Here is a 24,112-nt window from a genome sequence, read left to right on the forward strand (position 1 = left end):
AGCCAGGTCAGCTCTCTCATCTCCCCATTTTACACAGGACCCAGTGGTTAAAGCACTCAACTGGGAGGTGGGAAATCCACATTCAATTCCTGCTCTGCCTGATTTGGAGCAGGGACATGAACACAGGGGAGTGCCCTAATCACTCTAGACTGTGCTGGGGTGGGTCTCTCCTGCTGGAAATGTTCCACTTTGTACAAATAATCAGTCACTGAATCCAAAAAAAAGCTAGAGATTGATTCTAGCTGGTGGCCCGGGCACTCGCCTGGGATGTGGGAGGGTCAAGTCCCTGCTTCAATAAATATGTAATGATTTATTTATTAAGAGGCAGTTCAGAATCCATGTACCTTTGTGGATCTAACCCTCTGTCACTTAGGAAACACATCAAAGTTGCTGTTATAATGTGACCTTGTTAAGTCCTAATCTATAACTGTGCAATTTTTCTTCATTTAAAGGAAAAGAAGGAAAAAGGAATCTGTGATGAGATTTTTTTTCATTGTGCTTGGTTGTACATGACTATTGTACAAGATAATTCTGTTATTCTTTTTGCTGGTATATGATTAACATTAAGGTTCCACAGTAAAGGTAAACAAGTAACATATTTTAATTGTATCCCTATATCATGCACTGTATGTTACTGCACTGATATTTTTCATGCCCATTCCAACTGCAGGGTAACTACAGCACATTAAGGGCCTATTTCTATTCCCACTGTGTCAGTGGGAGATTCACAGTTGATTTCAGCAGGGTAGAATTAGGCCTTAAGCGCCTGGGACTTGATTGGAGACACATGGATCCCATTTGCCCATCTTCCCCTTTATCTGTAAAATAAATTGGTACCACTTTTCTCTAATGTTCTGGTACCGCCCGTCATGCTGTCTGGAGTGGCTCACCACTGTAAGAGACTATCTCAGGGCAGACTCAAAAAACAAGGGCAGACACCCCAAACTGGTGCTGTGTTCTATCATTAGATTTCACCAAGTCAGTGATAAACAAACTCCGGGATCACTATTCAAGTCTCACTATGGAGTCACAGACCGCCTCTCCAGCCTAACCTGCCACACAGACAAACTGAAAGTTGTGATAAAATGTCACTTAATCCTAATATCACACCACACCAAGTTTCTCCCAGTCCCAAGGGACCAGTCAGTCACCCAGAACTTCCTCCAAAGAGAACGCTGGCAGCCAGTTCTATAGTAAATAACTAAAGGTTTATTAGCTAAGAAGAAAGAATGAGGGTTATTGAGAGGCTCTAGCAGGTAAAATATAATAACAGGTAAATCAGTTTGTAACTCCAAATGGTGGCAGTGATGTAATAAACTGTCAGTTTCCCCAAAGTCTTTTACAGGGTGTCGTGAGGTACTCCACTCACTGCCTGTCTGGCGTCTCCTCCTGGTCATTCTGGGGATTAGCTCTCAAGGCCAACGCCCCATCCACAGTTTGCACACCATCACTCTGGTCTGCAGTGCCTCTTCCTCCACGACCCGTAGCATCCTCTTTGTGACTTAGTCCTCCAGCTAGGTCACTCAGTATTCCCCCTGACGGGATTCAGTCCATCAACAGTCCTAGGCCGTCTTCCCATTCACTTCCCTGGTGCCACTTATGTGCCTCAGTGGCTGGTAGGGGAACCCAGGCCTGCCCTCTTTTCCGGATCCAGTCCAGAGACAGCTCAGCAGTTCTGGGCTTCGTCCCTCTGCCCACACTGCTCCTTCCCTGGACTGATTTAGTTGGGGTTGGTCCTGCTTTGAGCAGAGAGTTGGACTAGATGGCTTCCAACCCTAATCTTCTATGATTGTATGACTGCTTCCTATACTCTGGTTCCCCTCCTCACTCTGGGTGTGCCAGCCCCAAGAATCCTCCTCCCAGGGAATAACTACAGACTATCTCCCTGCAGCCCCCAAACACTCCTCCCTCTTCCCAGGGCATGACTACTGTCTGCCTTACTGCAGTCTTTCCCAACAGCCCCAACCGGAACCACCTTCCTGGCTTTATAGGTCCCACCTGTTCCTGAACAGGTGAGACTCTCTCTAACCAGCTGATTCCGGCCTAAACCTCCACCGTTTGCAGCATAATTAGCTGATTGGGCCCACCTGGCCCAACCCAGCTCTTACAGGGCTAGTGTGGGGAGCTCACCCCATCACACAGGGCTACCCAGAATAACTCTGGGGATCTCTGTCTTCTCATTCAGTTCATAGAATCATAGAATCATAGAATATCAGGGTTGGAAGGGACCTCAGGAGGTAATCTAGTCCAACCCCCTGCTCAAAGCAGGACCAATCCCCAATTAAATCATCCCAGCCAGGGCTTTGTCAAGCCTGACCTTAAAAACTTCGAAGGAAGGAGATTCTACCACCTCCCTAGGTAAAGCATTCCAGTGTTTCACCACCCTCCTAGTGAAAAAGTTTTTCCTAATATCCAACCTAAACCTCCCCCACTGTAACTTGAGACCATTACTCCTTGTCCTGTCATCTTCTACCACTGAGAATAGTCTAGAACCATCCTCTTTGGAACCACCTCTCAGGTAGTTGAAACCAGCTATCAAATCCCCCCTCATTCTTCTCTTCCGCAGACTAAACAAGCCCAGTTCCCTCAGCCTCTCCTCATAAGTCATGTGTTTCAGACCCTTAATCATTTTTGTTGCCCTTCGCTGGACTCTCTCTAATTTTTCCACATCCTTCTTGTAGTGTGGGGCCCAAAACTGGACACAGTGCTCCAGATGAGGCCTCACCAATGTCGAATAGAGGGGTACGATCACGTCCCTCGATCTGCTGGCTATGCCCCTACTTATACAGCCCCAAATGCCATTGGCCTTCTTGGCAACAAGGGCACACTGTTGACTCATATCCAGCTTCTCGTCCACTGTCACCCCTAGGTCCTTTTCCGCAGAACTGCTGCCTAGCCATTCGGTCCCTAGTCTGTAGCAGTGCATTGGATTCTTCCGTCCTAAGTGCAGGACCCTGCACTTATCCTTGTTGAGCCTCATCAGATTTCTTTTGGCCCAATCCTCCAATTTGTCTAGGTCCCTCTGTATCCTAAGTTATTCTTCTCGGTTAGAATCCAAACAGTCCAGAGATACAGGATCTTTCTTTGAATCCATATTTATATCTTCTTCTCACATAAGAACATAAGAAAACAAGCTCACAGAAAGCAAGCTGACAATCTACCCCTGTGGGCTTTTCCTTTGATCCTACTGGGATCCGGGAAGTGGGCGGGCAAAGCCCGCACACTGCTAAAGGATCCCCTCCCAGCCTAAGAGGGGGATCCACAGGACCTGGACACCAAATAAATCTGGGGGACAACTAATGAAATTAAAAGGACAGGAGTGTGGTCAAAGGGTCAAACGAAGGAAACCGGACAGGGACACCAAGCAGAGAACCCCGGACAGCGCCCACTGCTTGTCAAAGGCGTCAAGGGAGTCAGTGGATGCCGCCCAGAGGAACTCTGTCCGGAGGCGTGAATGGACCGAGGATCGGAAATAGGCCCCACAGTCACAGGAGACTCCATCGGCCAACCTCCTCACTCTGGCTTTATAGATGGCCATTTTAGCTAGGGCTAGAAGAAGGTTGACCAGGAGATCCTGTGACTTTGTGGGGCCGCAGATAGGGAGTGCATAAATAAGAAGGTGAGGGGAAAAGTGCAACCAAAAACGTAATGAAATATTGGTGAGGAGCCGGAATAGGGGCTGCAGCCTGGCACACTCCAAATATATGTGTGCCAGGGTTTCCCTCATGTCGCAAAAGGGGCAGGTATCCGGGATAGGGGTGAACCGCACCAAGTACATGCCCCTGCGCACGGCTCCGTGAAGGAGCCGCCAACTGATATCCTGGGCGGGCCTCAGGACCAAGGTGGAATATAGGCTGGCCCACCGGGGCTTTTTCTTTGATGACAGGGAGTGAGAAATGCACTTAGATTTTTGACCTCAGACCTTCTTCATAATGGCTATTTCCTTTGAAATTAGCATTTTCTGTTAAAGTCCTTAAATCCTTTGCATTTCACAAAATTTATTTGATGTGTTATTTAGCTACACGTATATTTATCATGTAAATGTTTGGCATTACATTATCACAGGAATAGACACGCGGAAACAATATCCAGAACATTCCACTGGTTTTCATAAAGTTTAAACGTCTGAATACACACGTATACATCTAACCATTACTTTAATCTACACAAGTGAACTGATCTAACTACACTCTAGCATGACCTGGTCAGCCAGTGTCACCCCCTCCCCATTCTGTAACAACTGAAAAGAATATTTGGTTTTGGGTAAATTAATTGCCTAATAATTCCTTGAACACCTTGATGCTTATCATTTAAGAGTTGTTTGAGAATATTCAAGAATTTGAGTAAGGGCTGTTTCCGCTAACGCTTAGTCTCACAAATAGTTCTGACCCATATGACGAGTCCCTTAAGGACTACTCAGATGAGTATGGAATTCAGAATTAGGCCCTTACACTCACATGCTGTTTTTCAATAGTGCTCTGTAAAAAGTATTCCTCATTTCCTTACTCAGCTTTTCTCCTTTTCTGTGTTTCTTGTTAAAGACAGATTTTAAAAAGCATTTCAATATCTCAGCCATTGTAGCATCATCATTGATTTGCATGGAAGCTATTTAATAATCATCATATTGCATATTAACAGCTGGGATCTATCTCTGCAGGAAGCAGGCGGATCAGACTGGTGAATGGGGCAGGTCGCTGTGCTGGGAGAGTGGAGATTTATTACAATGGCATCTGGGGGACGGTCTGTGATGATTCCTGGGATCTGTCAGACTCCAATGTGGTTTGCAAACAACTGGGATGTGGACGCGCCATCAATGCAACTGTCTCTGCTCATTATGGGCAAGGATCCGGGCAGATCTGGCTGGACGATGTGAACTGCTCTGGAAATGAATCCGATCTTTGGGATTGTCCTTCCAGGGGCTGGGGCCAGCACAACTGCAGACACAAAGAGGACGCGGGAGTTCTCTGCTCAGGTCTGGTCCGGGAATGCTCACGTGAGCCTGGTTACCAGGGGATTTAATGGAGGGGGCAGACATTTGAGGAGAGAGCTGAGAAGAATAGAGCCTCTCCCTTACTGTCTTTTCTATAGGGTGCCCATACAGCACGTTTTGGCCAGGACACTCTCTTTTTTAAGCCTGCTCTGGCCGTCCCGACTGTTTTGGCAAAACTGGGCATTTCTCTCATTTCCTCTTGCCAACGGATCACGAGTTGGGAAGAGCAAATTGGACACATGCACAGTTTTGCCAAAAAAGTGGGATGCGCCCCCTAGCGGAGTGCGGAGGAACAGGTAGGGGGAGGAAGGGCAGTGGTAAAGCTAGCCCAACCCGGGAGGACAGCAGGGGTCTTCGGCCGCTGTGTGTGCGGGATGGAAGAATGGGGCCTCGCGCTGACCCCGCACGGGTGGGTGGCAGGGGGGCTCAGGCTGGCCCACGTGCTGAGGGGATAGGGGAACCTCAGGCTGTCCCTGTGTAGGTGGGAGGTAGGGTGCGTTCAGGCTGGCCCCACGTGTCGGGGGGGAGAGGAAGGGAGGTTTGGGGGTTGGGCCCCCCGTTGGGGGTTCCGTTTTCCCTTTGAGAAAATATGGTCACTCTACTCTTCTACCTACCAACTGGGGTCATGATTAGAAAGTCACCATTTCCCATCGGTTCCCACCCAGGAGTATTGGAGATATCGCAGCATTTCTCTACTGTTGGCAGGGCAGTCACTGCTGTATTGCAGGTGTCTGTGTGTGTAACTGCTGGGAACTGGTGACTTTTCAGAGGTGACCATTATATTTCTAATAGGCCCATGGTGTCCAGGAGAGTCTCTCATTCTTAGAGTGATTCTCTCTGACACTTGCTCCTGCAGAATGATGTGGCTATACTTTTGGGATGAGCAATCGCTGGGATTTCACTCTTCACCCCACTTCATTTCAGAATCAGACGATTTAAATTCCCTTTTTGTGCACTTCCTTCTAGAATTCACGGATTTGAGGCTGGTGAGCGACCGTGATTGTGCTGGGCGGCTGGAGGTTTTCTACAATGGGACGTGGGGCAGTGTTTGCTCCAATCAGATGTCTGGAGTCACCCCAGCAATTGTCTGCAAACAGCTGAACTGTGGGGATAGAGGGCAGGTTGCAAGAGACTTGGCATATGGAGCAGGTTCTGGTCCCACATGGCTGGACCATGTTGCATGCAGTGAGCAGCACAGGTCCCTTTGGCAGTGCCCATCAGGCATATGGAAACAGCAGTCCTGTGATAACCGAGCAGAAGAGACCCATATTTCTTGCAGTGGTAATTCTGAAACTCTGTGCACACACAGGAACACACCCACTCCATCTTTTACTCATTGAAAGGGTGTGATAGAAATTTTGAATGTATTTACTTTTCAGTAGAGACAGTTTTCCATTCACAGTAGTGACAGACATATTTTCATTGTCAATTCTCAATACAGCACCTGGAAAACAAAATGGGAGTTATTCATAAAAGCTGTGTGTTACACGGTGCAATCACCTAGTGAGAGCCTACAAATGCCCATAGGCACGGGAACTTGGGGTGCAAGGGGTTAATCAGTTTGCGTGGGGTCCCGGCTGCCGGCCCCGCGCTCCACCGCTGGTCCCAGACATGGGGTCCCGCTGCTAGTCCCGCAAGGTGTGGTCCCAGCCTGAGTCACCTTACCCCAATCCACAGCCCAGTCCTGGCCTCAACTCGGGGGAGAGGGAGCACAGACAGGGTAAGAAGGGGCCAGGTAAAAAGTTTGGGGACCAGACTTTCAGCACCCCAACTGTAAAAATTGTTCCAGCGCCACTGCAAATGCCTCCCATTAGCGAGCATCATTTGGGAATCTCTGTGGCTGTACTTTTGGGATGAACAATCAGAGATGGGCCCAAGGTCAGTGACCAGGACGTGAGTGGTCATGCTGAGTGGTTGGAGCAGGAGTCATATCCAGTGGTTAGAGCAGGAGCTGGTAGCCAGAAATTGGAGCCAAGGGTCAGAGCCAGAGGCCAGAGCCGAAGGCAGAAATCGGAGCTCAGGGTCAGGACCAGGTTATCTGGAGCAAGGCAAGGAGTAAATCTGGGGTCAAGGCAACAGCAAGACTGTGAACAAGACAGGAAAATGAGATATCTTAGCTGTGGGAAATGCTCTGAGCAGTTGCTGAATGCTGGTGTGGCTGCTGGACTCAAGAGCTGGACTGCTGACCAATCAGGCAGTATGACCAGTCAGGCAGCCTGATACAGTCCAGCTGCGCTTGTTAAGTTGCCTGGAGACTAGCTCTGCTGCAGCCCCTGCTTCCTGACACCCAGGCTGTGAAATCTGGGTCAGGATCAGAATTCCCAAAAGGTGGGTCTGTGTATGTAGGTGAGAGTCTGTTTCAGATCTAAAGTCTCATTTAGTCCTTGTAACCGAGGCGCAGACTCACCGGCGGCGCCTGCTGCTGGTTGTCCTTGGGATTTAGCGTTCCAGCCGCCGGAGCGCCTTCTTCAGGCTGGTGTCTCGCCTTGCTGCTGGCTCCCGTGTCCCTTCCAGGACCCTGGTGCCCCTTTCACTGGGTGCTGCCCCCTGGCAGTACCCCACAGTTCTGGGTATCCCCCTCCCAGGGATGCCCCCTCACCCACTATCCCTACCTCACCTCAGTCGTAGGCTCCTGCTACTCACCAGCTAGCCCCTGCATCCTGGGGCAGACTGCAGTATGAGCCACTCATCACCGGCAAGGTTGGGTTTGGACCTGCTGCCTCTGCCTACCCGTGGCTGCCCCTGCAACCCCCGTACCTAATAGACCTTACCACTCCCGCTGCCTGGGGCTTTCCTCGGCTGGAGCTCCCCAGCTCCCTTGGCCTTTCCCCAATCCTGCTCCAAACTAGGTCCTCTATTCAGGTCTTTGCAGCCAGGTCCCTCCATCTCAGAGCTAGAGGAACCTAGAGAGTGCTCTCTCTCCGCTTCTGGCTCACAGCCTGTATAGAGCCAGCTGCCCCCAGTCAGCCACTTCCCCCAGTCAGCTGGGGTTTTACTTCCTTCCCCAGCCCCAGCCCTCTGCAGGGCTTTTCCAACCCCTTCAGGGCTGGGGAAGGAAGTAAAAGGGGTGCCCACTTCCCATAACCCAATAGGTACAGTCCTCAATTCTAATACCCCCATTTCTTGTCTCTGGATCCCCACAATAATGTGGGTGTGTTTCAGCTGACAGATCTGTTTACCTTCAAACAGGGTCAAGAGCAGCTGTACACAGGGTGGATGGAACAGACTCAGATACCACAAACGCGCACACACCAGCAGCGAGCTAAATAAAGATTTCAACATCCAGAGAATCCACTGAGGAACGAATCCATTAGCTATGAAACAAAATAGATTTTAGATTTAAGTTTATAAAATTGCTGAAATTTAGGGGTTTATTATACAGATAAGCCCTACTCTCTCCTACATCATACACTCTTCTCGGTCCGTTCACTTAATCATTTTCTCTGCATAGGAGAAAAAGAGAAACCACCTCAGATCCTGTTTGCCGAATGCCCTAACTCGACAAGCTGCACAGGTATTTCTGCTTCTCACTGTCTCACTCTTGGTCCCGAAGGACTTTCCCAGCTGTCCCAGTAACATGTGAGGTTTCTGCATTTTCAGATCAGGAGAAGTTACGCGTCGTGGGAGGAGAGGACAGATGCTCGGGGAGAGTGGAGGTTTGGTACGGTGGCTTCTGGGGAACAGTTTGTGATGACTCCTGGGATATGGCGGATGCTAACGTTGTGTGTAAACAACTGGGCTGTGGATCTGCTGTACCAGTCCCAGGCGAGGCTGCATTCGGTGAGGGGAAGGGTCCCATCTGGGTAGAAACGTTGAATTGCAGAGGGACAGAGTCATCTCTCTGGGACTGTCCTGCCAAGCCCTGGGGTGAGAGCAACTGTGGTCACAAGGAAGATGTTGCAGTGAATTGCTCAGGTGAGTGACAGGAGATGTTTCTGCTACATGCTGTAATTTTCTGGAAGGCGGATGGGTCCAATTACCCGCCCGCCCTTGGTCACAGGCCAGGCCCTCCCATCTCCTGTGTGCAGAAGCATCATGGATGTTGTGGGGTGGAAGCTTTGTGGGACCATGTTGGCTCAGACATCAGCCCACATAACCCCTGCGTCCATCACAGACCCCAGTGTGCTGGTTTGTTACTAGTCAGCATAGGGGGGCGTGGGCCCTAAATCACTAACATACAGACCCTGTGCTGCTCTAAGGGAGTTTGTAGAAGTGATGTCTGGAGATCTGAGGGGGACGCTAACCAATGACAAACACATCACCTCCCCCTCGCTCCAGACTCCAACTCTCCTCCCTTTCCCTTTGCAGGTGTGACAGAGACGACAGCATCACTGAGTAAAACAGGTAAAACATCCCCCGCTCCCATCAAGACTTAAAATTTACCTGGTGCAGAGTCACAGAGGATGAGCTGCAAGCTGTAGCCTAAGGACAGGAGCTCCTTGCCATGAGTAAGCAGGGGAATGGTCCCGCTGTTGTGGGGAACTTTCCTGGCTTATACACTACCCCAGTGAAATGGGCTAGCGAAGGGATCTGAGTCCTCGCTCCCACTTCCTTTACCCAGAGGCCTGCCTGACCTCAAGGGCTCCCCTTCCATGCTCCTGTCTGGCAGAGTCCTCGTAACCCCGACAAGGCTGGGCCCAGGATTCCTGGGGGGTCGACTCCCAGCCCTGTTGTGGTCACTTAGGGCAGGGGCTAAGATGTCCCCACTCCCAGGTGCTCTCTCTGCACTGGATGCTTCCCTGACCCACTGTCGTTACATGCAGTTCAAAGGAAATACAGTGTATTAAACAGCAATCGATTTAAAAAATAAGGAAAAAGTGGGAAAGGTTAAAGGAAAACACGTCACCCTGCTCTGCGGCACGGGGACGTCACAACCAGTGTCTCTGGACTGTAAGGGAAGTTCAGTCTGTTCCTCACACGTCCCAGGCCTCCTGCCCAGGCCCTGGCTGTGCTGCAGGGATACTGCGGGTCGGACACTTGCTCTGGGGGTGGTCACAGGCCTTCAGGCTGAAGGTGGCAGGACCCTTCTTCCCAGCATCGCCCCCGCCCAGTCGGGGTTACGATCCCCCTCCATGTCTGGCCTGCCAGGCCTCTTGGCTGGGGGCGTCTCCCTGCTCTGGGCCCGCTGCCCAGGGTCCCCCTCGCTCTCCTCAGCTCCTCACCGTGCCTGGCTTCAGACTGCTCCAGCCCCAGCCCCAGCTCCAGCCGCAGCCCCAGCTCCTGCTCCTGCTCCACTCTGCCTCAGCGCTGCTGCTGCTCTGTCTCCAGCTCCCTGGGCTGCTTTTCCGGCCCCTCCGGATCTGGTTGCTGCAGCTCTGCTCCCAGCACAGGTCTCCTGTGACTCTGCTCCCAGCACTGACCTGCTCCCCCGGGCGGCTTCTCTGGTTCTCTCTGGATCTGGCGCGGCTCTGCTCCGCAGCTCAGCTCACGCCCCTGCTCTCTCCGTAGCTCGGCCCCACTCTGTCTGACCCAGGCAATCCAGCTCACAGGGAGGACAGGACCCACCTTGTCCTCTTGACTCCCTGATTAGCCTGCCCGCCCTGTCAATCAGGCTGACTTGGGGCATTGGCCTCTCCCCATTGTTCCTGGGGACTGTCAGTCTCAGGGTCCTGCTTTCCTATCAACCCTTCCCCTTCCTTCTGGTCCTGGGAGCTAGCCAACCGAAACACCCCCACCGAGTTTTAGTAAGGGGCCAACAGTCCCCTTACACATGGCCTGTGAAATCTAGGGGTGAATGACACCTGGGTGGGAGCTGCAGGCCATGCTGAGCCAGAGGATTCCTGTCTTCTGGCTCCAGCTGACAGGGCAGGGCCCATGATTTAAACAGCAGCCTGTGAGCTGCCCCCATGGCACACAGACTGTGTCCCAGTCCGTTACCCTGCTGTCCTGGGCCCCGCAATGAGTGACTGGGGAGCTCCCTGGGGCCCCCAGACTCTCACAGGATAATCCCTCCCTCTTCCATTTTCATTTCCATCCAGCTCCCCCGCGCCGCCCTCTGACCGACAATGGAAGAGTCATGGTGCCCGTGGTCATCTGCATTATCCTGGGAGCCCTGCTCTGCCTGGTCTTAATCATCCTGGGGGCACAGGTGCGAAGTGCCAGGGCAGAGCGCAGAGGTGGGTCCTGCTTGGTGTCACTGTGTGAAATGCCTCTGAAAGAGCAGGTGGAGCTGTGCCTAAGGGGGGTGGGGCGTTGGCAGTGTAGTGGAAGGTTAAATTGTATTATACTGTTCAGCCACGAAGTGGTGTTGCATGTAACAACTTACATTTGCTAACCTCAGCCATGCCTGGCAGAGCATAAAGGGATCTTATTGTGAACACATCTGTTGAATATCTCTCCGGAAAGGAAGCTCTGTAACCAATCCATGTCTGGTACAGAAGCCTGACCTGCTTTTAGCAGCCTTGCCACCTGCCATGTCCAAGGTGTATGTGACATGGTGCCCGAAGTTAAGCAGTGCCAGAGGAGAAGAAAAACAGAAGGAAGAGAGCAACAGAAGTTGCAGACAGAAGGAGGAGCAATGAAGGATGCAGACGGGGAAAAAAAGCAACACAGGTTGCAGGATTTCATTAACATCCCCCTTTTTGTTGAGCAGAGAACTTCAGCTTTGACAAACCTTCACAACTGACAGACTAGAAGCAGCATTTTGCAGGATTTCAAATTGCTACAAAACTCCATAAGGAAACTGAAGCTATACGGGTATGGTGATTACTTTGTGCTGTTTGGAAGCAAGCAGAGCATTTCTTTCAATCCTTTGATTTTCCTGAAGACAGGCACAAAGATGACTGTGAAAGGGTTCTGGCTTTGTTTGATGCGTACTTTATACACTGGAACCTCAAAGTTACAGAACTGACCAGTGAACCACACACCTCATTTGGAACTGGAAGTACACAACCAGGCAGCACCAGACACCAAAAAAAAAAAAAAAAAAGGAAATACAGTACAGTAGTGTCTTAAATGTAAACAACTAAAAAAATTAAAGGGAAAGGTTGAAAAAAGATTTGACAAGGTAAAGAAACTGTTTCTGTGTTTGTTTCATTTCAATTAAGATGGTTAAAAGCCGCATTTTTCTTCTGCATAGTAAAGTTTCAAAGGTGTATTAAGTCAATGTGCAGTTGTAACCTTTTGAAAGAACAACCGTAACATTTTGTTCCGAGTTATGAATGTTTCAGAGTTATGAACAACCTCTATTCAAACGTGTTTGTAATTCTGAGGTTCTACTGTACCCTCAGAGAAATGTGGTTTATGAAAGGGCATGTTTTCACCAGAGAATTTAAGGACTAGGGGAAAATGTTGAATAGTTTGTGAGAGCTCTGCATGCCTTGGCTGAAAACTGTGATTCAGGAACAGCAAACATGAAAACATCAGAGAGAGGCTGGTTATTGGGTTAACAGATAAAAATCCTTCACAGGAGCTACAATTCAAAACAGACTTCACCTTACACACTGCTATTCAAATGGCAAAGCAATCTGAGCTCATGAGACAGCAAAACCCAGAGCAACTTGCCAAACTTGAAAAATGAGAAACTAGCTTAGAAGCTGTTAACAAACGCAGCCTGAATGAAACAAGTTAATACCATGAAATTGGTGAGGTAAAGAGGGAGAACTCCCTGGCTAAGAGGAACAAATTCCACTCAAACATTCAGGATATATTAAATGCACGAAACATGGACTTTTTGCAGTTGTTTGCCACATGACTGCAGTCAGGGAATTGATTCACATTCCAGACAGACAATCAAGAGCTATTGTTTCTTGGATCTATCCTGTGTGAAGATACAGAGCCTGCCTGGAGAGTGAAACTGATCATTCAGAGAAACACTATGGACTTTAAAATGGACTTAGGAGCAGATGTAACAGTCATCTCAGAAGGGCCTTACAATCACCTTCAACCCCTCCCAGAGATGAAGTTACCTGCCACAGCTCTGACTAACACTGGAGGCATTCTGAATTGCATGGGACAGTTCACCACAGAAATCTCTTTCAAAGAGAAAAACTTCTCATTCAGAGTGCATGTGATCAAAGGATCAAAGACCAACAGCGTTCTCCACCTCAGTGTGGCAGCCATGATGGGCCTCATGAGAAAAGCGGAAGAACTTGAAAGGGGGATATTTGAAAGGAGACCCAGTACAAATAAACTCAAGATAAAATGCTGGAGCATGCAGTGTACCTCAGAAAGAACAATCAACAGAGCAAACTCTACAGATGGCAGATGGAGAACAAGAGGAAGAAAACTCAGAGATTCCAAACAGGCCTCAGGCAGTCATTGCTACTGATGGAAAGCCAGATGACCAAGTTGTTACGTGTTTGGGTTGGGGAATTAGAAAATAGTACCACTGAGAAATGTTAGGGCTTTTTCCCTCACCTTTCTCTTGGTTCTTATCATGCAAACAGAAAGCAGAAGACCATAGTCCAAGTGCAGGCAATGCAATGTTTAGTGGGGTTAATCAGGCAAGCATATCCATAGCTCTGTATGCCACAGAGTTTTCCCTGTCCTTTTTCCTACCTTCCTTTTCTTAGCAGGTTTAATTATATCCCTTGGTCCCACCCCTTACAATTTATGGTCATGTTCCGTTTTGGAGGATTGTAGTATGGGGACTTTGGTACCACCTCTTTTGTACCCTACGGGTGGGGTAAGGAGTAAGGTTATATTTCAGCCAGGGTCACCTTTTCTCTGGCGTTTTAGTGTTTCTTATGTTTGCCCACCCTGCCGCCCGCCCCTCCCGTCTGGTTGCTTGACCTTGCCTTGAGATAAGGGTTGAGGCAGTCTTCAAGTATACACTTGTATATTAAACTCCCACCATACCCAGCAACACTTTAACTCTTTTCCTTATTTCTTTTCATTGTGCTATAAACCCCATCTGGAAGCAACACACAGTGTTTTCATTCTTTGTTCATACATATTCGTAAGGAGGATATAAAAGTATCAAAAGTCAAACCCAAAATTTTATCCTAGGCTAAGAGACAAACCTATATACTAACAAGAGACACTTAATAGACTGATCTGTGCTAAACTGTAAAGATACCATGATAACATAAATGCTGTAAATGGTAGGAATGTAGAACTCAAAGGGGGAGATGTAATGGAAGGCTAAACTGTATTATACTATTCAGCCACTAGGTGACACTGTGTGTAACATACCTTGTTTAAACTAACTTCAGCATACCTGTCGGAGTATTAAGGTATCTTATGGTGAACACATCTGGTGTGTACCTCTCTTGCACGGAAGCTCTGTAGCCAGTGCATGTCTGGTACAGAAGTCTGGCCTGCTAGTAGCAGCCCTGTAACCTGCACAAGGTGTACATGTTAGGGAGAGCTTTGTGGGGGATCCAGGGACCATCTTAAGTCCTATCATATCTAATATCTTCAGCTATGATCTGGCCATAGAAATGAACAGCACAGCAGTGACACTTGCAGATGACAATACATTGGGAGGAGTTGAAACTAGTGGGGACGACAGAGAAATAATACAAAGGGGAAATGCAGTGGTCCCTTGCTCTCAAGTGGAGAGGGAAGCCGCATCCTCTCACTGTGTCAGGCAGCAGCACTCAGGCTTGGGTCCCACTTGCTGGGCCGATCTGTAAGAAGTCTAGAGTTCGCAGCCTCCTGTCAGAGCTGCTGCCAATCAAGAGTCTAGAACCCTGGCATTCTAGGCGGGGTGGAGTTTAAGCAGTCTTTAGTCCACAGCATCCTGGCTGGGACAGCCAGCAGTTCATGGTTGATAAGGGAAGCTGTGGCCCTCTGGGCAGGGCAGAGTGGGAAGCAGGTTTTGCCTAAGCCTCTTGGCTAAGGCAGGCAGCAAAGACACAGTCTGGGGCTCTGGCTCTTTGGGTGGGGAAGAGCAGGGAGCACCAAACAGGCTAGGGATTCAGGCCCTCAGGCAGGGCAGAGCACCAAACAGACAGTTTTGATGACCTGGCTCTGGCCGACAGCAGACCTCTTGGCCTAACATGGGGAGGTTGCCACCCCAGGGATGGGGTTGGCAGCAGGGGATGGGGGGACCTTGGCGCACCCTACTCCACTGCATCCCAGCCCGGGGCCCTAACAGTGGCGGACTGTTCCGCCACTGGGTCAGCAGGGATCCAGCTAAAACATGTTGACTCGGGTTTTGACAGTGTAACGGGATCAAAGTCCAGTTTCCTTGGTCTACTTCCTACCAGGTCTGGGTGAGGGGTTCCATAGTGCCCGGGTCCTTGGTCTCGTTGGGGTACTTGGCCGATGGCAGTGCCGGCAATTTCTCTCCAGGGTCGGTCTCCTTTGGGGACAGGATACTGCCCAGTGCAGGTCCAGCTCCAGAATTCTGCAGCAGGCTGGAGACTTCTGTCTCCTTCCCTAGCTCCCACTCCAATGAGATGCAAGGCCCTCCCTTTATACTTCCTGTCCTGCCCTGGTAATTCCGGCGACGGGGGCAGGGCAGGTTTGGCTCTGCCCACCGGAGGTAATGTAGTGGTCCCTCACTCTAAAGTGGGGAGGGAGGCCACTCCGCCTCACTGGAGAAAATAATACAAAGAGACTTCAAGTATTCTTAGAAAAATAACATGTTGAGATTCCATTTAGAAAAGTACAAGAAAATCCATGTGAGGGAAAGATCCGGAATAGAGAGATACAGCAGGAGGGAGGGTAGGAGGAAGGAGAAATGCTGCAAAAGAGCTTGGGTGATAATGGCCAAAGAGATCAGACAGGTCTACTAGGCATTTAGGGCATATCTACACTGCAGTGAGAGGTGTGATTGCAGCACATGTAGAAATACCCAAGCCAGCTTTTACCTAGCTCGGTGGAAGCTCGCTGGCATAACAACAGCAGTGTAGTTGTGTCAGCGTGGCTGTGACGTGGGCTAGCCACTGGAGCGTGCACCCAGGCTCCCAGGCGAGGCTGTACACGGCAGGTTAGCCTGTGCTGCTGTGTGTGCTGACACAGCCACGTGGCTAGCTAGCTCAAAGCCAGCTCAGATGTGTTTATGCGTGCTGCAATCACTCCTCCAGATTGCCGTGTAGATTTACCCTTATATAAGAACATAAAAACAGCCATCGTGGGTCAGACCAAAAGTCCATCTAGCCCAGTATCCAGTCTTCCAACAGTGGCCAATGCCAGGCACTTCAGAGGGAATGAACAGAACAGGTAATCATCAAGTGATCCATCCACTGTCGCCCATTCCCAGCTTCTGGCAAACAGAGGCTAAGGACACCATCCCTGCCCGTCCTGGCTAATAGCCATTGCTGGACCTATCCTCCATGAATTTATCTAGTTCCTTTTTGAACCCTGTTATACTCTTGTCCTTCACAACATCCTCTGGGAAAGAGTTCCACAGGCATTGACTGTGTGTTGTGTGAACTTCCTTTTGTTTGTTTTAACCCTGCTGCCTATTAATTTCATTTGGTGACCCCGAGTTCGTGTTATGAGAAGGAGTAAATAACACTTCCTTATTCACTTTCTCCACACCAGTCACGATTTTATAGTTTAATATCCCCCCTTAATCATCTCTTTTCCAAGCTGAAAAGTCCCAGTTTTATTAATCTCTCCTCATATGGCAGCTGCTCCATACCCCTAACCATTTTTGTTGCCCTTTTCTGAACCTTTTCCAATTTCAGTATATCTTTTTTGAGATGGGGTGACCACATCTACACGCAGTATTCAAGATGTTGCATTTATCAACATTGAATTTCATCTGCCATTGTGTTGCCCAGTCACGCAGCTTTGTGAGACCCCAGTGTATTTTTCGCAGTCTGCTTTGGATTTAACTACCTTGAGTAGTTTTGTATCATCAGCAAATTTTGCCACCTCCCTGTTTACCCCTTTTTCCAGAGCATTTATGAATATGTTGATCAGCACTGGTCCCAGTACAGACCCCTGAGAGTCACCACTATTTACCTCTCTCCGTTCTGAAAACTGACCCTTTATTTCTTCTCCTTTTTTCCCTATCTTTTACCCAGTTACTGATCCATGAGAGGACCTTCCCCCTTATCCCATGACAGATTACTTTTCTTAAGAGCCTTTGGTGAGGGACCTTGTCAAAGGCTTTCTGAAAATCTAAGTACACTATATCCACTGGATCCCCCTCGTCCACATGCTTGTTGACCCCCTCAGAGAATCCTAGAGGATTGGTGAGCCACGATTTCCCTTGACAACAACCATGTTGACTCTTCCCCAACAAATCATGTTCATCTATGTGTCTGATCATTCTATTTTTTACGGTAGTTTAAACGAATTTGCCTGGTTCTGTAGTTTGGGTTACTGGCCTGTAATTGCTGGGATCGCTTCTGGAGCCTTTTTAAAAAAAGGCACATTAGCTATCCTCCAGTCTTCTGGTACAGAAACTGATTTAAATGATAGGTTACAGACTACAGTTAGTAGTTCTGCAATTTCACATTTGAGTTCCTTCAGAGCTCTTGGGTGAATACCATCTGGTTCTGGTGACTTATTACTGTTTAGTTCATCAATTTGTTCCAAAACTTCCTCTCATGACACCTCAATCTGGGACAGTTCCTCAAATTCGTCACCTAAAAAGATATGTAGATAGTACTTTCCATTTTTAAAGCACTGCACAAATATTAGCTAATTATTCCCCACACAGTCTCTAGGCAGTACATATACAAGTACTATTTTGCCCATAGGTGTGAGCACCAGGATAGGAGAGGAATGATTTTGGGTGGTAGTAGGAGTAATAGGATACATTTATGAAGGGAGCATTAAGGTTGAATATCAAGATAAACGTAATGACAGTGAAATAGCCAAGAGAACAAACATGACAGGGACATGGTCCCCATTACCTGGGATGCTGAAATCTAAACTGGAGAGAGCAGTGGGAATGTGCTGTAGGAACCAGTCCTGCACTGGAGTCGGGGGCAGGGGCTGGATGATCTCATAGGGTTTCCCATCCCTAGCTTCTCTGAGCCTGTGCAAACCCTGCCCTTTGTTTTCAGGCTCCAGAAGATCCTTGGACCCTTTCTCTGAGGCCGTGTACGAGGAGATCGATTATAACCTGATGAGAAAGAAGCAGGAAATGTTTGATCGCTCAGGTCTGTGTGTGTCATTCCTAACAGGGAGAAAATCTAAAGCTCTGACTTAGAGCTAAATCTCTGCAGCCTTCAAGCCTGTGAGTCCTGGATGGCTGCAGATGCTGGGTCTGTGAAGAGACCAGCCAGTTACTGGATTGAGATGAATGAGTTTCCTCCCTAGCAGACTCTGCTAGCCCCATTCTGAGGACAGTCAGGCCCATCTGTACATCCTGCAGCCGTAGGGGGTAATTAGTTACGGGTCAGGAAAGTGACTGTTCATGTCATTTTGACTGAATGTCAATCAGGGGGGAAGATGCTGCTCTCAGTTTAGCACATTGTGGGGCACTCTGAGCATGGTCAGTGCTTCCCCCTGAGGCTACTTCTGAGATCCACATTCTCCTCTCTACTTATGGTGGGGGTTGGTCACAGACTCTGATCATGGGAGGTGTGTGGCCTTATGTGTCAAAAAGGCGGGGGAGGGGGAGTATCTTCCAGAGCAAAATGGGAGTCATGTCCGTGGCTGAGGAGATCTGGACCAGCAGCCTCAGCCATAATTTTCTGCTGGATCAGGCCATGAAGCAGCAACATTCAGGAGGAGAAGATAAACGTTCCTCTCTAAAGAGATTCTTACACCCTGAGTGTGACTCAAAACAGGCTCCCCAGTTCATGAGAAGGATTTGAATGAAACCCACAGGAGGGGATGCCATGGTAAAAGGCTCACTCAGTTCCTGCCTCACCTCATGAGGTCAATATGGCTGTTCCCAGCATCTTCCCAGTCTGAATTATCCACCCCAAAGCCACATTTACTACAAAAAAACTGATATTTAGCTTAGAAAGTCTGTGTCAGCCTCTCACCACTCAGTCGCTGTGAATTCAGCATCTTCTCTTGAAGAAGCAATATAGTGAGACCATAAATCTTGCTCCAGGACCCAGATGCATTGCCCATCAGCCAGTTTCGCTGCTCTCACTGTGATAACATCCCATTTACCCTTTCTCCAGTTTCCTATTCAGATGACTCAATGACAAAGCTGCAGTATTACACTGGGGACAGCGAGGGGGAAAATGATCCTGGATCAGAGCAAGGTAACAAGGATGGGGGTGGACACAGAGACACACAAAAGATTTCTGTCCAGCTCTTGATGGAAATGTGAACAAATCCTGACCCTTTCTGTGTGTGGTTGACTGTGCTCTCTCCCAGGGGAGGAGCTGCAGGGAACCTGGCAGAGAAATATTCACACTGTATGAAAGAATCTGACTTCCACAGCTGACACGTGTCACTATACAACCCCTGATCTATGCCCCATGACCTTAGCCCCCTGCCTCCTCGACAGGAGCATATAGCCGAATTCACGATCCAGCCCATATAATGTAAGGACATTAAATCATGTCTTTATAGAGTTCAATTGAATTCACAATGGTCAGCTCTGGTGTGGCAGCTACTATCTCCCAACAGCCTGTGATGGGATGTTAGATGGGGTGGGATCTGAGTTACTACAGAGAATTCTTTCCTGGGTATCTGACTGGTGAATCTTGCCCATATGCTCAGGGTTCAGCTGATCTCCATATTTGGGGTTGGGTAGGAATTTTCCTCCAGGGCAGATTGGAAGAGGCCCTGGAGGTTTTTCGCCTTCCTCTGCAGCATGGGGCACGGGTCACTTGCTGGAGGATTCTGTGCTCCTTGAAGTCTTTAAACCACGATTTGAGGACTTGAATAGCTCAGACATAGGTGAGAGGTTTATCGCAGGAGTGGGTGGGTGAGATTCTGTGGCCTGCGTTGTGCAGGAGGTCAGACTAGATGATCATAATGGTCCCTTCTGACCTTAATATCCATGAATCTATGAATCTATGAAACAGGTCCAGGGTTAGCTCAATACCAGCATAGATCCTGATCTCATTGAAGGACATGACAAAGTTGGTATTGGATGCTGTGGGGCAGGGCTGGGCCTTAGTTATTTTTGAGGAAATAAAGGTGGCACAGTTATTGTTTCACAGAATGTCCATGACTGTCCCTTTTCCCCTGGATCACCCTGTGACTTCCCCTGCAGACTCTATGATGAAAAGCCCAAACTCGAAAACAACAGGCCTTTAATGGGGAACTAAAACCTGCTGGGGAAATGGGTGTGTTCAGGGGAAGCTGACCGTGATGTTTGCTGTTCCAGAGGGAGCTTCCCCAGGGGGGTCTCAGTTGGATTACGATAATGTGGAGGAACCTGCCTTGAGGAACATCCTCCAGACTCTAGACAGCCGAGGTGAGCAATGATGAATCTGCCTCCTGGAAGCCACATTACCCCTTTGCTATTGCTGCTCCACCCCCTTCATTCCCTAGTCTGCCCTTTGATCCTGAGCTCAGGGCTGGGAAGAATTAACCCAAAGTAGCCTGGCTGGAGCCAGGGAAGGGCTGTCAGGGTTCCCTCCCCACTCTGAACTCTAGGGTACAGATGTGGCAACCCGCATGAAAGACCCCCGAAGCTTATTTTTACCAACTTAGGTTAAAAACTTTCCCAAAGCACCGATTTCATTTTGTCCTTGAACAATATGCTGCCACCACCAAGTGATTTAGACAAAGACAAGGGAAAGGACCACTTGGCGTTCCTATTTCCCAAAATATCCCTCCAAGCCCTTACACCCCCTTTCCTGGGGAGGCTTGAGAATAAACAAGATGAGCACAGACCAGCCTTGGATTTTTAAGACCCAAAAACCCCAATCAGATTCTTAAAAAAACCCAGAACTTTATTAGAAGAACAAAAAGGATAAGAGAACAACTCTGTAAGATCAGAGTGGAAGATAATCTTACAGGCAGTCAGATTCAAAACATAGAGAATCCCTTCTGGCAAAACCTTAAGTTACAAAAAGACACAAAAACAGGAATACACATTTCCTCCAGCGCAGCAAATTTTACAAGCCCAAACAAAGAAAACCCAACACATTTTCTAGCTAGATTACTTACTAACTTTACAGGAGTTGGAGAGCTTGCATCCTTGATCTGTTCCCGGCAAAGGTATCACATGGACAGACAAAAGCCTTTCCCCCCCGTCCAGATTTGAAAGTATCTTGTCCCCTCATTGGTCATTTTGGGTCAGGTGCCAGCCAGCTTATCTGAGCTTCTTAACCCTTTACAGGTAAAAGGACTTTGCCTCTGTCCAGGAGGGATTTTATAGCACTGAATACAGAAAGGTGATTGCTCTTCCCTTTAAATTTATGACAAGGGCATTCCACAATTAACAGCTCCCCTCATTGTTGCCTTAAGGAGCCACGTCTTAGTTATTTTTATGTTTCCTGTTTGCTTCCCCTCCAATGGCCTCCTTTGCTTTTCCCTGTGCAGTCTGGCAGTATAATATCAAACAGCTAAACTGAGGTGTATGTGGCATTCATAAGAAATAATACACAGAAGTCCCTCCTTTGCCACACCTGGCATGTAGCTTATTTCTCTATTCAGTGGAAAGCCTCTTCTCATTACCATTAATTTCCATCATTATTTAAGAGGTCCCTGCCCTGCCTGGAGATGACCCAGGGGACGGTTATGATGATGCCAGAGAAATTTCTGACCCTGAAGACGACCCTGGTTCTGGACCGAGTGCCCAGGAAGTCACGGGGGCCCATGGGGAAAGTGTCAGGAACAGGGATTCACGGACAGGTGAGTGGAGTGTGGAGAAGTCACCGGGAAGAGCCTTTACTGGCCACTAGAGGTCACTGTCAGTGCACTGAAATACAGTTATTGGTGAACTCTCAGCTGTGTCCCCTCCCTGACCTCTGCTAAACAGAGTTAAATGGATTGAAATCAAGACAGAGAGAAGATTTCCTAGATAAGGTCCCTGATCCTACAAATACTAGATCCCATCTGTCAGTCTACTCACATGAATACTCTCTCTGACTTCAGTGGGACTGTCCAAATCATCAGTTACATAGGTCCATTGGCAGGATCAGGGCCAAAGTGCCTTTCCCCAAACCAGGTGTCAGTGCCCTGGATGGTAATGGGAAGAGCATGTCCCTGGAGTGGGGTTAGTTAGCGGCCTGGCTTTGAAATTCCTCTCTTCAATCTGTAAATGTCCCCATTAGCACAGGATCAGAGCTGGGACCCAGGACTGAGCTCCCACTTTGCATCTCAGGGGAGACTGGGTTGGGATGAAATGTGCATTTCTTTGGTCTTGATGGGAATAACGTGTGAATGAGCATTGTGTGGGTGGGTGAGATCTGTGATGTCCAGGCAAGTCCCATGGGCTAGGGTCCCCACCCTGCTCCAGCCAACAGATGTTTGCTGGCGTGTGGTCCCTTAGGGACTATATCAGCTGTCAGGAGTTACAGCAGCTCCCAGTGGCCTATCAGGGAGTCGTCACCAGCTCACTCTATCCCCACACTTCTCCTGCACCAGGGAGGTCTCAGAACAGAGAGAATCCGCTCCCACATGTTTTCTTTGAAGAACAGAGAGAGAGATAATGGTTTAAACATGTCAGAGCCCCACTAAGAGGAACTGTGGGTGGGGGCTGATTCACAGCCCGTGCTGTATGTTGCCCATCCATTATGTGAGTGCACATGGGTGGAGAATGAATACGTTGAGTGTAATGTGACTTGCTTGCTATTTTCAGGCTGGAGTCTGCACTCGCTAAGAAGTGAAGGGGCCTCTGGGGCTGAGAGGGAAGCCCTGTCCCCACCTCCTCATGACCCAGGTTATGATGACGTTGATGATGGCGTCTCTGGGACAGCAATATAACAATGGCTGGGTTGAGATCAAATATCCTGTGAGGATGTAAATGCTGTATGGTTAGACTCTTCCTGTCCCAAATGCTCATTGACCCATCGGAGTATTGGAGACAATCCTTACCTGGGAACTGCTTCAATTAGCTTTTTGATTTCAGTTTTGCTTAGATGCAAAAAATAAGTCTGACTGAGACAGGGGCTGTGATTTCCCCTCTAATTTCCCATTGATCAGACAGTCTGGAACTTCCCTGCTTTTTTGTCCCTAACACTTCTTCATTGTGAATTTTTGCTTTTTCTTATTAAACCCTTTTTGAAGATCTGTTCCTGGGCTGATGTTTCTCTCATGAGGTGTGTTGGGTGGCTCCATGTGGACCAGCAGGGAGAGAGATGGAGACTGATGTGACGGGTTCGGTCACAGAGACCCGCTTGGTACTGTCACCCGATGTGCTGAGACTACCTCTGAGCCCGTTTTCCCTGCCAGTTTGGGACTCCAGAACCCACCAACAAAATATTCCTAACTCCAGAGAGCGCCCTAACCCCCAATCCAGACTCCAGACTTTCCTCTGAAATCCAGGAGTATAAATGGGAGGTTATTTACAGGTATCTTAATGAGCACACACACACACAGGATTAGACACTGTCAAGATGCCCCTAATCTCTTCTCTGCCCTACAAATTCTGATACTATGCCCTTCACTGTGGCATCAGAGCTTTGGATAGAGATGCATGAAGTGACAGGATTTTCTTTCATCCCATGTGGGTTGTTTTCCATCCTTCCCTCTAAGGAAAAAGCGCGTATGGATTCTTATGGAGGTTTATTTTATGACATGCTATGAGGTTATGCTACTGAAGTCAGATTTCAGAAGCTCACTTTCAAGTGGAACAGAAAAAGGGTTCAGGTGATTTTGTGATCCTGTTAGGTCCAGAGTCTCGGATCAACCACCAAAAAAAGTGTCTCCTGAACAAATGAGTTTCCCCTGACAGGAGACAGCTCCACTGTGCCTGAGGGACAATGCTGATCAATGCAGTCCTGGAATGGGAAGGAATCTTTCATTTGTCAAAGGCCCAAATGCTGAAGACTCAGATCCTCAGAGGCATTTAAACCCCCTAATGTCCATTGATTTCAATGGAGCTTAAATACCTCTACAGATCTCGGCCTTAGTGGCTTGAAGATAAAGACTGAGACCTTCCATGAAACATGATATTCTAAGCGAAGGTTGAAATGCTTTGTTTAGATAAGGTTAGATTTGCTCACCTTTGTTTAAAGAAGGCATCTTTGTACCATTTTGACTCTTATGTTGCATGGTGCATTGTGGGTGTGGCACATGGTGGCAGTGTGTGATGATATCCACGTGGTGGTGGTGTGTTATGTGATTTGTACAGAGTGTGTGGTGGTTGGGTGTTGCATGTGATGGTGTGTATATTATGTCGGGGAGTGA

At 48.5% G+C, this 24,112-nt stretch overlaps 1 protein-coding gene across 1 annotated transcript in view; it reads left to right on the forward strand.

The window, feature by feature from the left end:
* Positions 1-22,687, forward strand: part of LOC141986014 (antigen WC1.1-like) — a 39,317-nt gene extending 16,630 nt beyond the window's left edge. The window contains exons 3-13 of the mRNA XM_074950214.1: positions 4,844-4,972; positions 5,957-6,271; positions 8,442-8,504; positions 8,591-8,905; positions 9,299-9,334; positions 10,969-11,106; positions 17,905-18,000; positions 18,979-19,062; positions 20,139-20,228; positions 21,461-21,613; positions 22,563-22,687. Of these exons, the coding sequence (XP_074806315.1) occupies positions 4,844-4,972; positions 5,957-6,271; positions 8,442-8,504; positions 8,591-8,905; positions 9,299-9,334; positions 10,969-11,106; positions 17,905-18,000; positions 18,979-19,062; positions 20,139-20,228; positions 21,461-21,613; positions 22,563-22,687 (1,544 nt within the window). The remainder of the gene's footprint in view (positions 1-4,843; positions 4,973-5,956; positions 6,272-8,441; positions 8,505-8,590; positions 8,906-9,298; positions 9,335-10,968; positions 11,107-17,904; positions 18,001-18,978; positions 19,063-20,138; positions 20,229-21,460; positions 21,614-22,562) is intronic.
* The last annotated feature ends 1,425 nt before the right edge of the window (positions 22,688-24,112 follow it).

Source organism: Natator depressus, chromosome 1, assembly GCF_965152275.1.
Source record: "Natator depressus isolate rNatDep1 chromosome 1, rNatDep2.hap1, whole genome shotgun sequence".
Lineage (NCBI taxonomy): Eukaryota > Metazoa > Chordata > Testudines > Cheloniidae > Natator > Natator depressus.